The 15,661-nt window shown below is 37.0% G+C and overlaps 1 protein-coding gene across 1 annotated transcript in view; it reads right to left on the reverse strand.

Annotated features, from left to right (window-relative positions):
• Positions 1 to 93: 93 nt before the first annotated feature.
• LOC107099122 (NXPE family member 3-like) overlaps positions 94 to 15,661 on the reverse strand; it is a 26,914-nt gene continuing 11,346 nt past the window's right edge. Inside the window, exons 2-8 of the mRNA XM_015397119.1 lie at positions 15,101 to 15,259; positions 11,863 to 12,297; positions 7,449 to 7,744; positions 3,614 to 3,684; positions 3,071 to 3,103; positions 2,796 to 2,984; positions 94 to 2,709 (exon numbers count right to left, since the gene is read on the reverse strand). Of these exons, the coding sequence (XP_015252605.1) occupies positions 2,153 to 2,709; positions 2,796 to 2,984; positions 3,071 to 3,103; positions 3,614 to 3,684; positions 7,449 to 7,744; positions 11,863 to 12,297; positions 15,101 to 15,235 (1,716 nt within the window). The 5' untranslated portion in view covers positions 15,236 to 15,259 and the 3' untranslated portion in view covers positions 94 to 2,152. The remainder of the gene's footprint in view (positions 2,710 to 2,795; positions 2,985 to 3,070; positions 3,104 to 3,613; positions 3,685 to 7,448; positions 7,745 to 11,862; positions 12,298 to 15,100; positions 15,260 to 15,661) is intronic.

Consider the following 15,661-nt stretch of genomic DNA (forward strand, 5'->3'; position numbering starts at 1 on the left):
AGCCACTCTTTCATCATCTCCTCAATGAGGAGATGAGGAGTTCTGCATAAAGCAAATACCTGTTCTTTTATACACAATCCACACTTCCCCCTTTAATGTTCTCATCGCGGTCTCAACAACGTCCGCAGTAACAACACACATAGGGCGCATCGCACTATAGGACGCGCCGCACATTTTGAGGGAAAAAATACGTTTATATGCACCTTTTAGTCGCGAAAATACGGTATTTTCTACTGTTTTCAAGGCTGCACTTTAAAAAACATTGTCTAGAGAGCTGTTCTTAACAAAATGTCTTTATGTTTATACTTGAGTATACAAAATGAAAAAATAAATCTTTTTAAGTTTAAAAGTCTAAGAATGGATTAGTGTGTCTGTCAGAAAAACCTGAAACCTCTATATAAAAGATGCAACTTTGAAAAATGAAAGTGAGGAATAACCTTTTGAAATGTACCGTATAATTGCTTTCCACACATAAGAACAGTGCAGCTGAAGGAAATATTCATGTGAGATTCAGACACACTACACAGGCTTTAATACCTCACATAATTTACCAGACATTTACTCATTGCTTAAACTGTAATATCCACTCAAAATAGGGATTATAAATGTTCTGTTTTTATCTTCTTTTTTATTTTCCCTTTATTTTCCTTTGCATGGGTGCTATCTACTTTGCATGCAGCTTCCTTTTTGGCCAGCAGAGGGGAGTCTTACTCTTAATATAGCCTGCAGTTTGTGATCCAACACCTCTGGATATGGAAAAGGATTAGGGCCATTGAAAAACGAAATAATAATCTAAGTTTAATCTCAGAAGTCTGAATTTAATTCGGATGGACAGAGGGAAACATTCTTCAAAATCTGGAGATTCAAGTCAGAATTGAGAATTCTGAGAATAAAGTCAGAATTCTGAAATTTAATTCATAGAATAACTCTGAATTTAGAGATTAAAATAAGAATTGAATGACTATTTTTATTGTGGTCGTTTTTATATTTTATTTATTTATTTTTTTTTGTCCAAAGGCCTTTATTCTTTTTGTGTCCAGAGGTGTTGGACGAGGGGTGAGACTGTGAAGTGAAGAATTAAAAATAAGACAATTACATAAAAAAAAAGATAAAATGACTGATATTGGGCTGCATGGTGGCACAGTTTGTAAGCACTGTTGTCTTGCAGCAACACGGTTTTGGGTTTGAGTCCTGGCCCGAGGTCTCTCTGCATGTTTACATGTTCTCCCTGTGCGTGTCTGGGTTCTCTTGGAGTACTGCAGCTTACTCCTGGAGTCCAAAAATATGACTGTTAGGTCTATCGGGATCTGTAAATTGGAGTGAGTGTGCATGGTTGTATGTCTTTGTGTGTCTCTTTGTTGCCCTTCGACAGACTGACGACCTGTCTAGGGTGTACCCCGCCTCTCACCCATAGACTGTCACAGATAGGCAGCGGCCCCAATGTGACCTTGACGGAATAAGATGGACGGATGTTTGATATAATAAAAATATCCCAGCATTCCACATTTTTTACAGTTTCTGATAATGGCCCTCACTGCTAGCTGGAATTTAAAATCCTCAAATATGTTTTTGATTTGTCTCTAGCCTGATGTTGACCTTTTCTCTTATATGTTGTCAGATCTGGGCATTTTCAGTTGCTTTTTGGGATCGTCTTTCATATGATATGTTACCAGACCTGTTCTATTGACTTGTGTTGATGAATCTAGATAGATTCACATTATACGTCATGTTAAGTTAAAGTGTTAAATGGGCTATGGAATAACAAAATAGATATTGAGTGTTGAGGATTTAGTATACTTTTTAATACAGTATGTCATTTATTTTCTATATCTTACAGACATCTTATTTTAAAAGATTCTCCATTGAATGTGGCCACAGTGTTGAATTCATTCAATCTTATCCTGATTTTGTTAATAATTCTCTCATGACTGTTGGAGGATTTATGAGTGATGTCAAGCCAGAAGTGTTACTAATCACCAATATTTTTTTTTAAATATTTTTTTATATACTCTAATAATCCCAGAGGGAAATTAATTCTCTGCATTTAACCCATCCCCTTGGGGGATTCAAAGCCCTATACCCTAACCACTAGGCTGCCACTCCCCCTAATAACCTTAATAACCAGTTAATAAAGTTTTCCATTTCTTTGATTTTAAGTTTGAGGTTGGGGAAAGCATACATAGGACAAAACAACATCGATCATGTTCTTAATTATAGGAGGCGGTGGATGGACATTGTGTGGGAGGTAGTGGGCCTGGGTCATCTCCCAGGCATCCAGCAATCGGACATTGACTTTTTTAAATATTGTCCTGAGTATCTTATCACGCTGTAAAAAATAGTAATCATCAGTGGTAACTGACTCCTCTAGTGTAATCCTTTTAGGATTAGCAGTCCTAATGATAACCAGGGTACCTGGAGCTCTGGACAACAACCGCACGACTGCTCTCCTTATACTCAGCAGACGTCGGATGTAGACCTCAACAGGAAAAGTGCTGAAGTGAGCCCAGACACCAATTATTACAACAGTGTTGTTGCCTCCATCCACGCTGTCCAGTTCATTGGCAACTAAGTGTAATTGACTGACAAGCATCAGAGGAGAACGGAGGGGAGGACCATGGGAGCGGCATGTCACTAAGATGTTGTTTGTATAATCCAAGGCCAGAAAGGGTCCTGTTTTTGGAGGTTTTTTCTGGTCAAACTTCTTAAGATCTGAAAGTAACACAGAAAACAAAGCAGATTAGAAAGAAGTGTGAACCAGTTCAAATCTTGGAAAGAAATTTCTACTAGGCTTCTACCTGGTACTTTTGCAATTAAATATTCAAACCACTGTCTGATGGTGGAGTCTCCATACATGTGGACCTCCTTTCCTTTCAGGCACTGAGTTATTGCTTCGGCATTGTTAAACTGATGAACCTTGGTGCCATCTAGAGCCTGCCATGCATCTTTGTAGTAATAACCAGCAGGTCTGGTCCACAAACTTTTTCCTAAGAGGTAAGTGTAAATGTAATCAGTCATTTATAAATCACTTTTTTAGATATCAGCATTTTGAAAAAGTAAACTTATACTTTACCTGATACATTAGCAGGTACTGTTTCATTGGAAACTGGAAGGAAATAAGAATGGCATTTTGTGATTATGTACGAAGAGAAGTAACTTTTGCTTAAAAATAGCTGCTCTGCATTATTTTTATCTTATAGTTAAATATTACAGAGGCCAACCCCAGATGGCCGCTGACACTGAGCCTAGTTCTGCTGGAGTTTCTTCCTGTTAAAAGGGAGTTTTTCCTCTCTACTGTCACTACAAGCATGCTTAGTGTGAGGGATTGCCTTTGAGTCAATGAGTCCATGCAATCAACTGGTTTTCCTTAGAAAGAAAACTTTGAATCAATTTGACTGTATGATCTGGTGAACGGTAGAGTGCCTTGAGATGATTAATAAACTGAATTGAAATTAATGGAATTTTTTTTTTTATAGGACAGTGAAAAATATAAAACTTAAAATGGCAACTGACACAAAGATGTATTTTTTTAAAACTGAAAACTGATTATCTTTTCCTTCCTTTGTTGGGCAAATAATGACTAATTGTTGCAAACTGACAATCAAGTATCCCTTACCTTTAAGCTTTGGTAAAATATTGATTTTTGAGGATCCTGCTGACCGAATGGATGCTTTCATGTTGACACCACTGTAACAAAGGACAGGAAATGCATGAAACTGTCAACACTGTCAATTTAACAGAAAATTTTAATTCTTATTAAAATCTCAGCCCTCACTTAAATCTTGATTAGTTGATGATGTTGTTGCTTATTCATTATTCTAGCATAACCACTGTTTAAACTGATCAGTACTAAATAGTATTTTTTTATAGTTCTTATTTTTTATGTTTTTTTTGTGTGTTTTTCACAATATCTATAAATATGGATTTCTCATGCAGTGCTGCAAGTGGTCAACCAGCTCTCTCTACTCTTTTTTTTTTTTTGCCCATCTCTGTCACACTTATCAACTACAGAGTCTTCTGTTTATTTTTCTAGTTTAAAGGACCCAGACTTGACTCGGAGGTCTGTGGTTTACGCTGAAAAGTAAAGGTAACTAACCTTTGCTGCTGTTCACATGGTGAGACAGGCATACCTTCAGTGTCAAATTAACTCAAGTACACTTTGCTGCGGCATACAGAAAGGGGCGGAGACTGATCGCATGACAGACCTATACTGTATTCGGAAAAATTGCACTTTTGCACTCTGGAAATAAAGCTGGCATTACTTCCTATGGTTCTTTTGTGTTTTCTTATTTTAAGAGATTATAGGTTTTATAAGGATATATTAAATAGATAAGAGGTCCACATTAAAAAAAAACAATAAAAAAATGCATAAATAAGAAAAAGCGTGCAGCGGAAACAAAGCTTGTTTCAATCAAAAACAGAAAAGATTTCCTCTTGATGCAGTAAGGGATGCTCTTTGGAAGTTCTTGAGTGGCTTTAAAAAAAATCAGTTTTAATTTAGCCCTTAAAAGTTGTTAAAAGTCATTATTAATCCTACTTGCATAGACTTGCATAGACTGCCCAGACTTTAGCTATCACCCACTCTACTGTACACTGCTCTACTACACTTAACTGCAAAGAGTGCAGATCCGAGCCTTCAGAGATAGACCCAGCTACCAACTGCCTCTGCACAGCTATGGTGACATCTGGCTCAGATCTGTTGCTATCAACCACCAAACCCCCAGCAGAGACTGTGCAAAAGCAGGACAGAATTGGCCGACTGTACCCCGCTCTGGAGAACTGTGCAGAAATCATGGACTGTACCCCCCATTAGAGCAAAGAGAGCTAACAACAGGAGATTGGAGGAGGATAGGGATAGATCCAGTGACAGGCAGTACAGCTTGTACCTAGGCCTTTAGTTGGCACCCCTCAACTAAATGTACTTCTAAACTCCAAAATGTCCGAATTCATACACACATACTCCTGCTTTTATATATATATATATATCTTGGAAATACAAAGGGTTTATTGCATACTTGCAACGAATGGGGTCAAGGGGGTAACATAATCCCTTTCACATTTTAATAAAAGAAACCACTGGTAGTATTTAAATATAAAAGTATCAAGCGCAGGTATAAACGAGAGAAAGATTAGTGTGAAGGTGAATACAGAGATCCATTAGCAAAAAAGCCAGTTAAGACAACTGCAATACTCTACTTTATAACCACAGCTAAGCCATATTTACATAATCAGTAGCTGTTCAGATTCTATGACCATCTAATTGGCAGATACAACAGAGTATAGCATGAAAATAAAACATTCACGAGAGATGCTGGTTATTTATATACTAAATCCATCCTTCTATCTTTGTGCAGGAAGTCTTAGTATATCTATTTGATATCAGCCATTGAGGCCAGAAATTTTATGACAAAATCTTATTTAAAATTCAGATATTCACTAGCTGAACTTGACTATAAACATTTTGCTCTAACTGACCAAGCATAGGACATAAAATGCAGACATAAGAGTGAGCCTGTTAGCTGACCCCCTGGCACATCTGATTGGTGGAATAAAGCATTCCTCACTAAATTGTCAATTCAACATCTACCAGCACTGCTGATTCTGAAGGCCCTGGGGACCAGGGCCTGGGCAGACTTGACTGACATAGCAAAGCACTAAGCCTGAAATTTGATTGGACAAAAACATAGCAACTATGTAAATGTAATGGAAGCAGCACAGCCAAGAGAAATACTAGAAAATTAAGAGAACGAATTGTTTGGAATAAATAAATAAAGTTAGATAGAAGAAAATTAAAGTTTAGGTTGTGAATGTAGATTAGTATTTCTGATAGATTTTAGGCCAGTAGAGAAGGCTTTGAAAGCCCTGACCGCCTACCACTGAGTAGATCTGAACCAGAGGGATGGCAGATGTTATCAGTATTGGGCAGAGGCTGAGGGTTGCTGGGTCTAGATCTGGAGGCTAACCAGAGAGATGGGATTCCAGGCAGAGGGAATTACTTTTAAGGGCTATATTAAAACTGCTTTTTTTTTTTTTTAAAGCCACCCTAGGGCATTCCTTATTTCAACCTATCACATTATTTTTTTCTGTCTTCCATTTCTATTGAAATGAGCTTTCTTTCCATTGCATTATTATTATATATTAGCTGTTTTTCTGGACCTTAGATATGTATTTAATTTCTATTTACAAAAATATAATGATTAAAAACAAGACACCAATAAAGATTAAAAAAAAAACACACACACACAACACCTGACAAACAGCAGCTGAATAGGAAACACAGCCCACTTAATTTTCAGAGTGCAAAGGTGCCATTTCCAAATACTGTATAAGTCGGCCATGTGCTCAGTCTCCACACCTTTCTGCATGCTGCAGCGAGGTACTTCTCAAGGAACTCAGGAGGGTTCAAATAGAGAGATGTAAAGACCTTTAAGCAATACTGCAGAAAATATTATTGTCCTAAAATCATTAGATGCTGTGTGTATCACAGGGGATATTTATACATTTAGTTGTATGTTTTATATTGTTTAGGAATCAGTGGTTACGTACTTGTAACTAGTGTGGCACCGATACCGATACAAGTATCAGGCGGAGCGCCGATCCATCACTAAAATGGTGGTATCAGTATCAGCGAGTACCGACAAATAGGGCACCGATACCATTTTGAGAGCCAAAAGTTTATTCAGCTATTGTCACCCATTCCAGGTAGGCAATAAAAGGTTCTACTGGATTCACTTTGTATTAGTCTTTTTCAGGCTTCACAAAGGTAGGCAGCAGCTTGACAAAGCCATGATGGCAATTAATTTACATCCAAGTAGTATGCAGTCCTTCATATACACACACACATCAACTTCAAAGATGGTAGTGGTATGGAATCAGTATCGGCCAATACTGGACAGTCAGGTATCGGGCATCGGTATCAGGCCAAAAAATGACATTGGCGCAATACCACTTGCACCATCGTACATGCTCAGCTGTATAAGGCCATCAGCTGTGGATTTAAGGAAAGTAATATCAATAGCCTCAGCGGTAAGCTTCTTCCCTTTTAAAATATCTTGGTACTGTATCATTTATTTCAAATAAATGGTTATGGTGGTTGGTTGGTTTTTCTGTTGGTGCATTGTGATTTGTGTAGATTGTCTCCAGTCTACAGTAGGTGTGCAGTCTTGGAAATTTCAGCTGAGTCAAATTTTGCCAGATGTCTCCCAGGAAGGTGGCACAGGCCTGTTTACATGCTGTTATTGATAATAATCAGTCCATATTGTGTACAGCTGAGTTAAGACAAAAGTGTAAACTGGAAGTGAGGAGAGCTATAAGACATTCAGAGATAACACTCTAAATCATTGCAATGTAAATTATTACAATCATTATAACTTTCTACACTTCCCTGATTTTTTTCTAGCATCTTATGAAACAACCAAAAAAGCTGTACTTACATCCAGTATTATACTCACATTTGAAACAGCCTTTTCTCCATTTTTATTGGTTTATTGTCGAAACCTCCAAAAGAGTGAGTGACCCTGTGCTCACATCTGAGTTTCTTTGGCTTGTAGCAGAACCAGGGCTCACCTGTGTTGAGATCAGTGTAGTTGCATAGCTGCTCTGGCGGTGCCATAAGGCATACATTACAAGTGGTGGTTTCAGTGACTGAGCCAGAGCGGAAAACGCTTCGAAAAAAAATTCTGCCAGGGTATTCCAAATTGACTCTTTCTATAGCATTCACTGCCTCGCTGGAGTGGATCAGGATCACCTTTTGCAAAAGAACAAATATTCACAAAAGAACATCTTGGTAAGTAAGATTTGGCAATACAAAACCTGTGAGTTCAAATGTATGTCTGTCCTGCAGCATTCATTGAAGGCAAATCTTTTTCTTTTTTTTTTTTCCAAATATCTTTATAGGGAAAAAACATATTATAATAATTCCAGTCACAGAAATACAGTTTCCCTTTTTTTTTCTTTGAATATATGCATATGTACATGGTCACATTTACACACAGAAACAATAACCAAGAGAGAGAGTACGATGTAAAGAACAGTAAATAACCCACCCAGCTTAACACGGCCAACACACATAAGGTTACTTATGCAAAACACAAGGTGCACTAGAAAATTGCTGTTCCTGCGAAACAGCAGTGAGAATGCATTACGCTAAACTGTAAGCTGAATATGGCACTGGTGAAATGGTATGAAATAGAAGAAAAGAAAAATGCTTAATTTCTTCGTTGAAAACGAGCAGAAGCAAGCTGAAGCCAACAGCTGAAACATGGCAGACATTTTATGAATTAGTAGCAAACAGAAAAGCTTAATGCCTGTCATGAAAGAAAGCAAAATTAAATCAATGTTGAAAATATAGGCTGAAATGTATTAAATTAGCAGAATCAGACAAGGAATTGGAAAGAAAAACTGGAATCTTATCTGGTTGAAGAAATAAAGGTTTAGTTTAAGATTGAGACTAAAATTGAAATGAAGTTGAAGAATGTGGTATTGAATGAGCAGCTTAATGCTACATAAGAGGCTTGATTAAAGTGTTAAAAAGTTTAAGTAATGCAAAATATGGACAGAAAATTAATACAGAAATAAGCTAAACTTCTAAGCAAAAACTTGGGTAAAGTGTTAGAAATGAGTAACAAGAAAAGCTCACGGCCTTCCATGCAAATTGAACCGTAAGAACAAGTCCGCCCCTTAGGAACGGTGATTCATTTGAGGTCTTTGTTAGCCTGCAATACCCATTACTGGTTTATGCCTCTGAAAGGGAGCAGTCGTTATGGCCATTGTTGGCCGACCAGGCAAGATGTTTTGGTCCCCTGCATAGCGATAGGAGTTGAGATGATAGTGGGAAGGAATCAACTCAATCGCTGTGTTGAAGGTTTTTGAGAGCTGAAACCTGAGTCCACCCCCTCTGTTTAAGGTTGTTTTTTTCTCTTTACATAAATGGCTTTCTTCACACCCTTTTCAAACCACCTGTCTTCTTTGTCCAAAACGTGAACATTCTGGTCCTTTCTCCATAAGGTGTAGATGTACAGCCAAGTCTTGTCTAGAGGAGTCAAAAAGAAAATATTGGTCTGTGTGAGTGGATTTCCTTTACACTTTAATATTGGGGTTTCCATCTCCTTCCATGCTCATCAAACAGTCCAGAAAAGGTAGCTTGTTGTCGTGGGCGTCCTCTCTGTTGAACTTATGTTCTGGTCAACCGACTTGATGTGTCTTATGAAAGCTTCCACTTCTTTTAGCTGAATTTTGACAAATGTGTCATCCACATACAAAACCCAATGGCTTGGTGGTGTTTCTTTGAAAGTGTCCAAAGCTCTCTGTGCTACAACTGGTGAAAAGGGAGATCCCATGGCACAACCATGCTTCTATCTGTAGAAATTATCCCTGAACTTGAAATAGGTTGTGGAAAGACAAATGTCCAGTAGGGAGCCTTTCTAGTCCAGAGTGAAATTAGTCCTGTTGTTTAGATCCCTGTCTTGTTGAAGACGTTTCTTGACTGTTTCCACTGCCTCTGATATAGGTATGACCGTGAAAAGTGAAGTAACATCAAAAGACACCAGGGTTTGTCCTGGTGCCATCTTTAAATGTTTGACTTTGTTTGCAAAGTCTTTGGAGTTTTCTATGTGATGTAGTGTGTTTCTAAAATATTAGTAAGCTGTGTTGTATGTCACTGAGTTAATGATGGATCTCTTTTTAAAGGTTCATATGTGTATCTAAGTAGAGTGAGAATTTTGTCCCAGCTGTACATCTACACTTTGTGGATATAGGACATTCTTTTGAGGACCAAAATGTTCACATTTTGGACAAAGAAGACAGGTGGTTTAAAAGGGGTGTGAAGGAGGCAATTTATGTTAATAGAGAAAAACCAACCTTAATTAGGGGGAGTGGACCCTTCGGCTCTTCACAACCACTATTGAGCATTTTTTCTTTGGATAAACTTTACATGCACAAGTGCATTTTCACAAAAAGCTACAGGTGCTTGGTTCCAGGTACTTAGAGACTCACTTCCACACAGAAAGCCCATATTCTTATCTTCAGGTAACACAGAGTACATGTCAGATTAAATAATACTACTTATACTTCAGCGATAGTCTAGGTGTTACTTTATTGCATGTCTCGTACTATGTCCGTTGGTTGTGCTGTTTTTTTTACATGTCTTTGCAGTAGGGATGCACGATATAATCGGCCCCCTATCGGTATCGGCCTGTATCGGCCTTAAAACTGAATATCGGACGTCGGCCAGCCTTATGAAAAGAGTGTCACTGGAAAAGAATACCAACCATTTTAAATTTGACATCTAAATAATGCTTTTTGAAGTAAAATTTAAAAAGCATTTTCTATTTGCACATTTTAAATTGAATTGTTAAAGAGAAATTGTAAATTTTATTTATTAAAAATTATTAAATACTGGAATTTAAAAATGTATTTTCAAATCCTATTTCTAAATGTAGATTTAAAACACCCAAATTGATAAATCTGAGTATAGATACCTTTCCTAATCACACATTTAGAAAGGTTATACCTTAATTCATTTTCATTTTCTTTTCTCAACTTCCATTTTTAAATCCTTTTTAAAACTGCATTTTGCTTTTGCTTTACCCACTCCATTTACCTTTTCTGTGAGCCTTCTGGTCCCTAACTGTGAGCTTACTGAAACTAGTTAACCAACCACAGTTGGTCCTCAGATGTAACCTGCTCCCTCTGTGGTCATTGTGTTAACTAAGTGTGGCAGTCGAACTAATGAGAGAGTTTTACGTATATGTGTTCCTGTGTGCTCTGGGACCAGATGGGTAACAAAGAATGTAAAGTACAAAGTTCAAACTGCACATAATATTATATTTGACACAACAAATGTCCTTCTCAGGAAGACTATTCTACGAGGTGTTCTGTGCACTTTTCTTGAGCTATTCTGAAGGCCATAGGAAGTTTGGAGACTATAGCTAATACCACAAAAAACCCACGGAGGAGCTCAGGAACAGGAACACAAGGTTTGTCCACTTGGACACCCTTGTCTGAGACCTGAAGGCAGCAAGGAGAAGGCTCAGGACCTCTGACATAATGTCAGATTTAGCTGCTTAATTGGTGAAATGAGTTTTGTCACTGAGTGTCCCAAGATGGAGCCATCAGGCAGACTTAGTCAGGGTTGTGAATATTCTCCAAGAACCAAGAAATGCATTATTTTGCACACTGTGGCAAGAGTTGGATATGGCAAGAGTATTTCATACTTTATAAGACACTCCTGGGACAGAGTGGCAGGGACTTTTAATGGCAAATATTTGTCAGCTTTCCCCACATAAACTTCATCCGCTATCTAAGTATTGTCAAGAAAAAGATGTCTGAATTCAGAAATCAGAAAAAAAAATGACAAGCCCTTTAAACCTTTCCTATTTCCGTTATTCAGTGAGACCCAACAGCAGTGACTTCCCTGCTTCTGTTATGATTTGAGCTATTTAAATGTTTATATTCTGTTGCATTACCTCTGCCATTGAGGTTGTTTACACCAGAGATAGTTTGTCTGTTTTTCGATCTGTTTGTTTTTTTAAATAACTCAAAAAAGATATGGACAGATTTTCAGATAAATTTAAATTTTCAGAGAAATCCCATATTGTGACTGCCAACAAAAGATTACATTTTGCTGGTGATCCCAATTACCATCTGGATCCAGGAATTTATTTAAAAGATTCTGTAAATACAGGAGATAAGCTACTTAAGTAAGGCCCATACCCTCCCAGAGCTGTTTTAGTTAATAATTTAATTTGGGTCCTCAATAACCAGAACCTTCGAAACAAACAGCTTATTTAGTTAAGAACAATAAGAAAGGGACCCTTAGAAAAGGTAGATTCCTATAACACTTAACAGGAAAATTCTTTGTCTTACCTCAACTTGTGCACTTCCTTCCCAAAGTAAGGAGAATACAGCAGTGTAGGAACCATTATGATGATCAAGCACTTTCCCCACCACACCTGCATGAACAGTGGGGTTGTGCAGTCGAGCAAAAAGGACGTCTCCACCAGACTTCTTGTGGTGACCATTGAAGTCATTCATTTCTATCAAAACCTCCATTTGATCCCCTACTTGCCAACTCCCCCCTCCATTACGAGGGAGAATTGTGAAAGTGCTGTGTGCTGCATTGCTGGTGTCATTCAGAGAAAAGTAAGATGGCAGGGATGGTGTTTCAGGCCAGGCAATGTAGTCCTTTAAAAATTCTGACTCAAGAGCATCTGCAGGTAACACAGAATGGAAGGAGCAAACAGCTGTATGGTTTTGAGGCTCAGTGGGATGTTTCAGTGTTTTGGTGGCTGGGACTTTCTCCTTTAACCAGAAAGAAAAAAAAAATGATATAGAGACAGTAATAAGATACCACAAAAGGCAAAGATTGAATAAAAATACAAATTCTTTAGTTAGATGATTCTGGTTTTTCAATTAATGAAAATTCAATATTCAGCTTCTCCAAAAAAAAAAAAAAAAAAAAAATCAAACAAAAAAAAAAAAAAAATTGAATGACTGTCCAAATAAGGAATAAAATGTATTGTATCAAACCTGGCGTAGTATTACGTATTTCCCTACACTCAGTACTTGCACTCGGTTTTGCACTCCTCACCTCTGATGAAGGCAAGATGGCGCCAGTATGTGTTTGGTAATGACAGTGGACAAAAAACTTTGCCTGTGCATTTTTGTGTCTGTCTGTCTGGCAAGTCAATTTAATGTTATATGTATTTTTATATATCAACGTATATATCTATATATATATCTTTGCATATCTATACATAAATATTATATATATATATATATATATATATATATATATATATATCTGCCAGCAAAGTACTGTCCATAACTCGAAAACGAAAAAGCATTATGAGCGACGTTAGGAGCCACTCTTTCTCAGGTCCCTGCTGACTGGGCTACCCATCTTGTTCGGTAGGGGCCGCTGTGCACGTCTGCATTCCATTACATTGTAAGTGTGCCGACGGGAAACTGGTTGAATTGGATTCTACCTGCTCAGCTAGATCTAAAAGTCTTTGTACAATTTGAGGGCTTGCCATGACCTGTGATGCTAAAGACCCGGCAATTCAACTTTGCTGGCAGACCACGAAAACGAAAAAGCAATGTCCGCTGTGTTTTCTGTTTGATTATGGCATAAAATGTACAGTCTTAAAGAAGAAAATGCAAATGCAAATAGGATGATTGATTCTTAATTTCATTTATGAAAAAAGCATTTCTGGAAATGCTTTTTCATTTTCAAATTTTACATTTCAAATAGAATTTTGGTATGTATTTGTTGGGGTACATTTTGAAAAATAAATCTCAAATGTCTTTTTCATTTTAATTAAGTAAAAGGATGAGCAGTGTTAAAGAAGAAAATGAAAATGCAAACAGGATTATTGATTACTAATTTCATTTATGAGTCAAACAATGCAGCCACATTCTTAAAATGAAAAAAGCATTTCTAATAATTCTTTTTCATTTGAAATGTGGTAATGATTTGCTTCCATAATAGGTAACTAAGAGGTAGTTAACCGGTATTTACTGGGGAACACCAAATCCAACCTTATCATGGGACTACTGCTTATTTACTTGGGAAACACAGCATAACTAACCAGGATTTAATGGTTACACTTAATTTAAGGGTACACAAAAACATTGATAATCATCAGGTAGTGATTAAGCAATAATTAGTTTCTCAAAAAACACTTGTTATAATGTTTTACTTTAGGGTACACAAAAACATTAGATAATGGTCAGGTAATGATTAGCTAATTAGCATATCCATGGTAATTATTTGATATGATGCTTGATTCAACAAAGTCCAAAAGATAATTAATACACAATAATTTGATACTCAGTAAAGTGGTTTTTCATAAGCTGTGACTTAGCGTTTATAAAAAAAACTAACACAGAGAATTTCTATTCAAAATTTGAGGTAACAAACCAGTTGTCCCCTCATGGGTATTGGTTGAGTACCCTTTTGGCTGCATCCATATCCACCCTAACCCCTCACTCACTATATGGAGGGGAAGACTATATAGTGGACTTTATATTGAACTCAGTAAACTGATAATTCAGACATATCACAACTACTTTGGTCATGTGACCTTTGCTCCCCACACAGTGCCTGCACCATTTCTGTTCTCTCTCCCCCCAACACAATTCCCAAGATGCTCTGTGAGGAGAGCTCTTGCAAAGCTTTCTGGGATATATCTTCTCATCTAGTGACCATTGATGGACACAACTTTTTAAGGTGCATTGTGGTAAATCTTGAGTCCCCTACTTTTTAATCCACTAGACATTTGGACACTCATATAAAGTGGCACAACTAATATATAGTGGTGTAAATAGGGGTTAGGGTTCACATTCGAAAACACCCTAGGTTTATTATTAGTTCGTCTTTGGACTCATTGGTAACTAATCATTAGTTCCTGATTTTTTTGTTTTTGTTTCCTTATCAATTCTCTAGGCGTTCTCTAACAGTTAATCAAATAAGGAACAAACAGGTACGTACATACCTAAACGGTCCCTAGTGGGTCACACCCAAAGAGTAACGAAGCAGGACATAAAGTGTAGTTAACAAGGAAGCATTAAAAAAAAATTCCTGATTTGAATATATTGATGGTGTTCTGCAACACCTATCATTACTAACAACAACTATGTCACTCAAGGTCCTGGAAATGTGATTGTGGAAAAGTGCAATATGCTGAGACTGCATTTTTTGGTGCCATTTTTTTTAGGCCTTTTCTGTTTTCTTGTAAAGTTATGAGTAATATTATGTAATGCATATATTTTTTTATTTTTCATTTTATTCTATTTTCTGATTGATCATGACCAGCGTGACCAATAGGTCGACCACCATACTACAGTGCCCAAGATGCATTCCATTTCCGTTGTCATTTTAAAACATGAAGCGACTCTGTCATGTAAAAATGTTTCATTACGGCAAATTAATTGAAAATCTAGCAGTTTATTTTTCATTTATAAGTTGCTCTGGAGTATAGGATTTATCCCTGGCGATAACATGTAAAAAAGTATTACTTAAACTCTGAAAAATATGGGATTTTTGACAGGCTTTGATGCCGTAGTAGTTGGAGTTAATGTTTTAAAGATGAATAATACTCACCTCTGCTAATGTGCAGGTTATGTGATCAGTAAGGTTAGTACTGTAAACAATTACCCATAAAACAAGTAAAGTCAAGAAAAGGAAAATAAAAATATTCTTCTGAAGAAGACATTTTCTTGAAGTTTGGCCTTCCATTATCAGTGATGACTGGACCCAATCCTGTGTTAAAATACAAAGACAAAAAAAACACAATTTATATGAGTCTTCCATGACTTAAATCCAATAATTCTTTGTCCAAAGACAAAACTTTAATTGATGTGCTTGCAGAAAAATTGCTATTCATGAGCAACTGGCAAGATTTTATAGGAATTTACAGTAACTCTCATGGAGACATGCCCACACACAACAACCACAAGAACATGTGATTTTTAGCATTGTCTCATTTTGAAGTTAATGCTGGTTACAAGGCAAGTTGCTCTATTAACTCTGATGTATACCTCTTGTAGTTAGGATTGTAAAATGCTAGTATAAACAGTTCAGCTCATTAAGTGTTGAACAGAGATGGCAAAAGTACTCACTTTCCGTACTTGAGTAAAAGTACAGATACTTGTGTTAAAAAAT

The sequence above is a fragment of the Cyprinodon variegatus genome, unplaced genomic scaffold (assembly GCF_000732505.1).
Source record: "Cyprinodon variegatus isolate N-32 unplaced genomic scaffold, C_variegatus-1.0 Scaffold28, whole genome shotgun sequence".
In the NCBI taxonomy this organism is placed as follows: domain Eukaryota; kingdom Metazoa; phylum Chordata; class Actinopteri; order Cyprinodontiformes; family Cyprinodontidae; genus Cyprinodon; species Cyprinodon variegatus.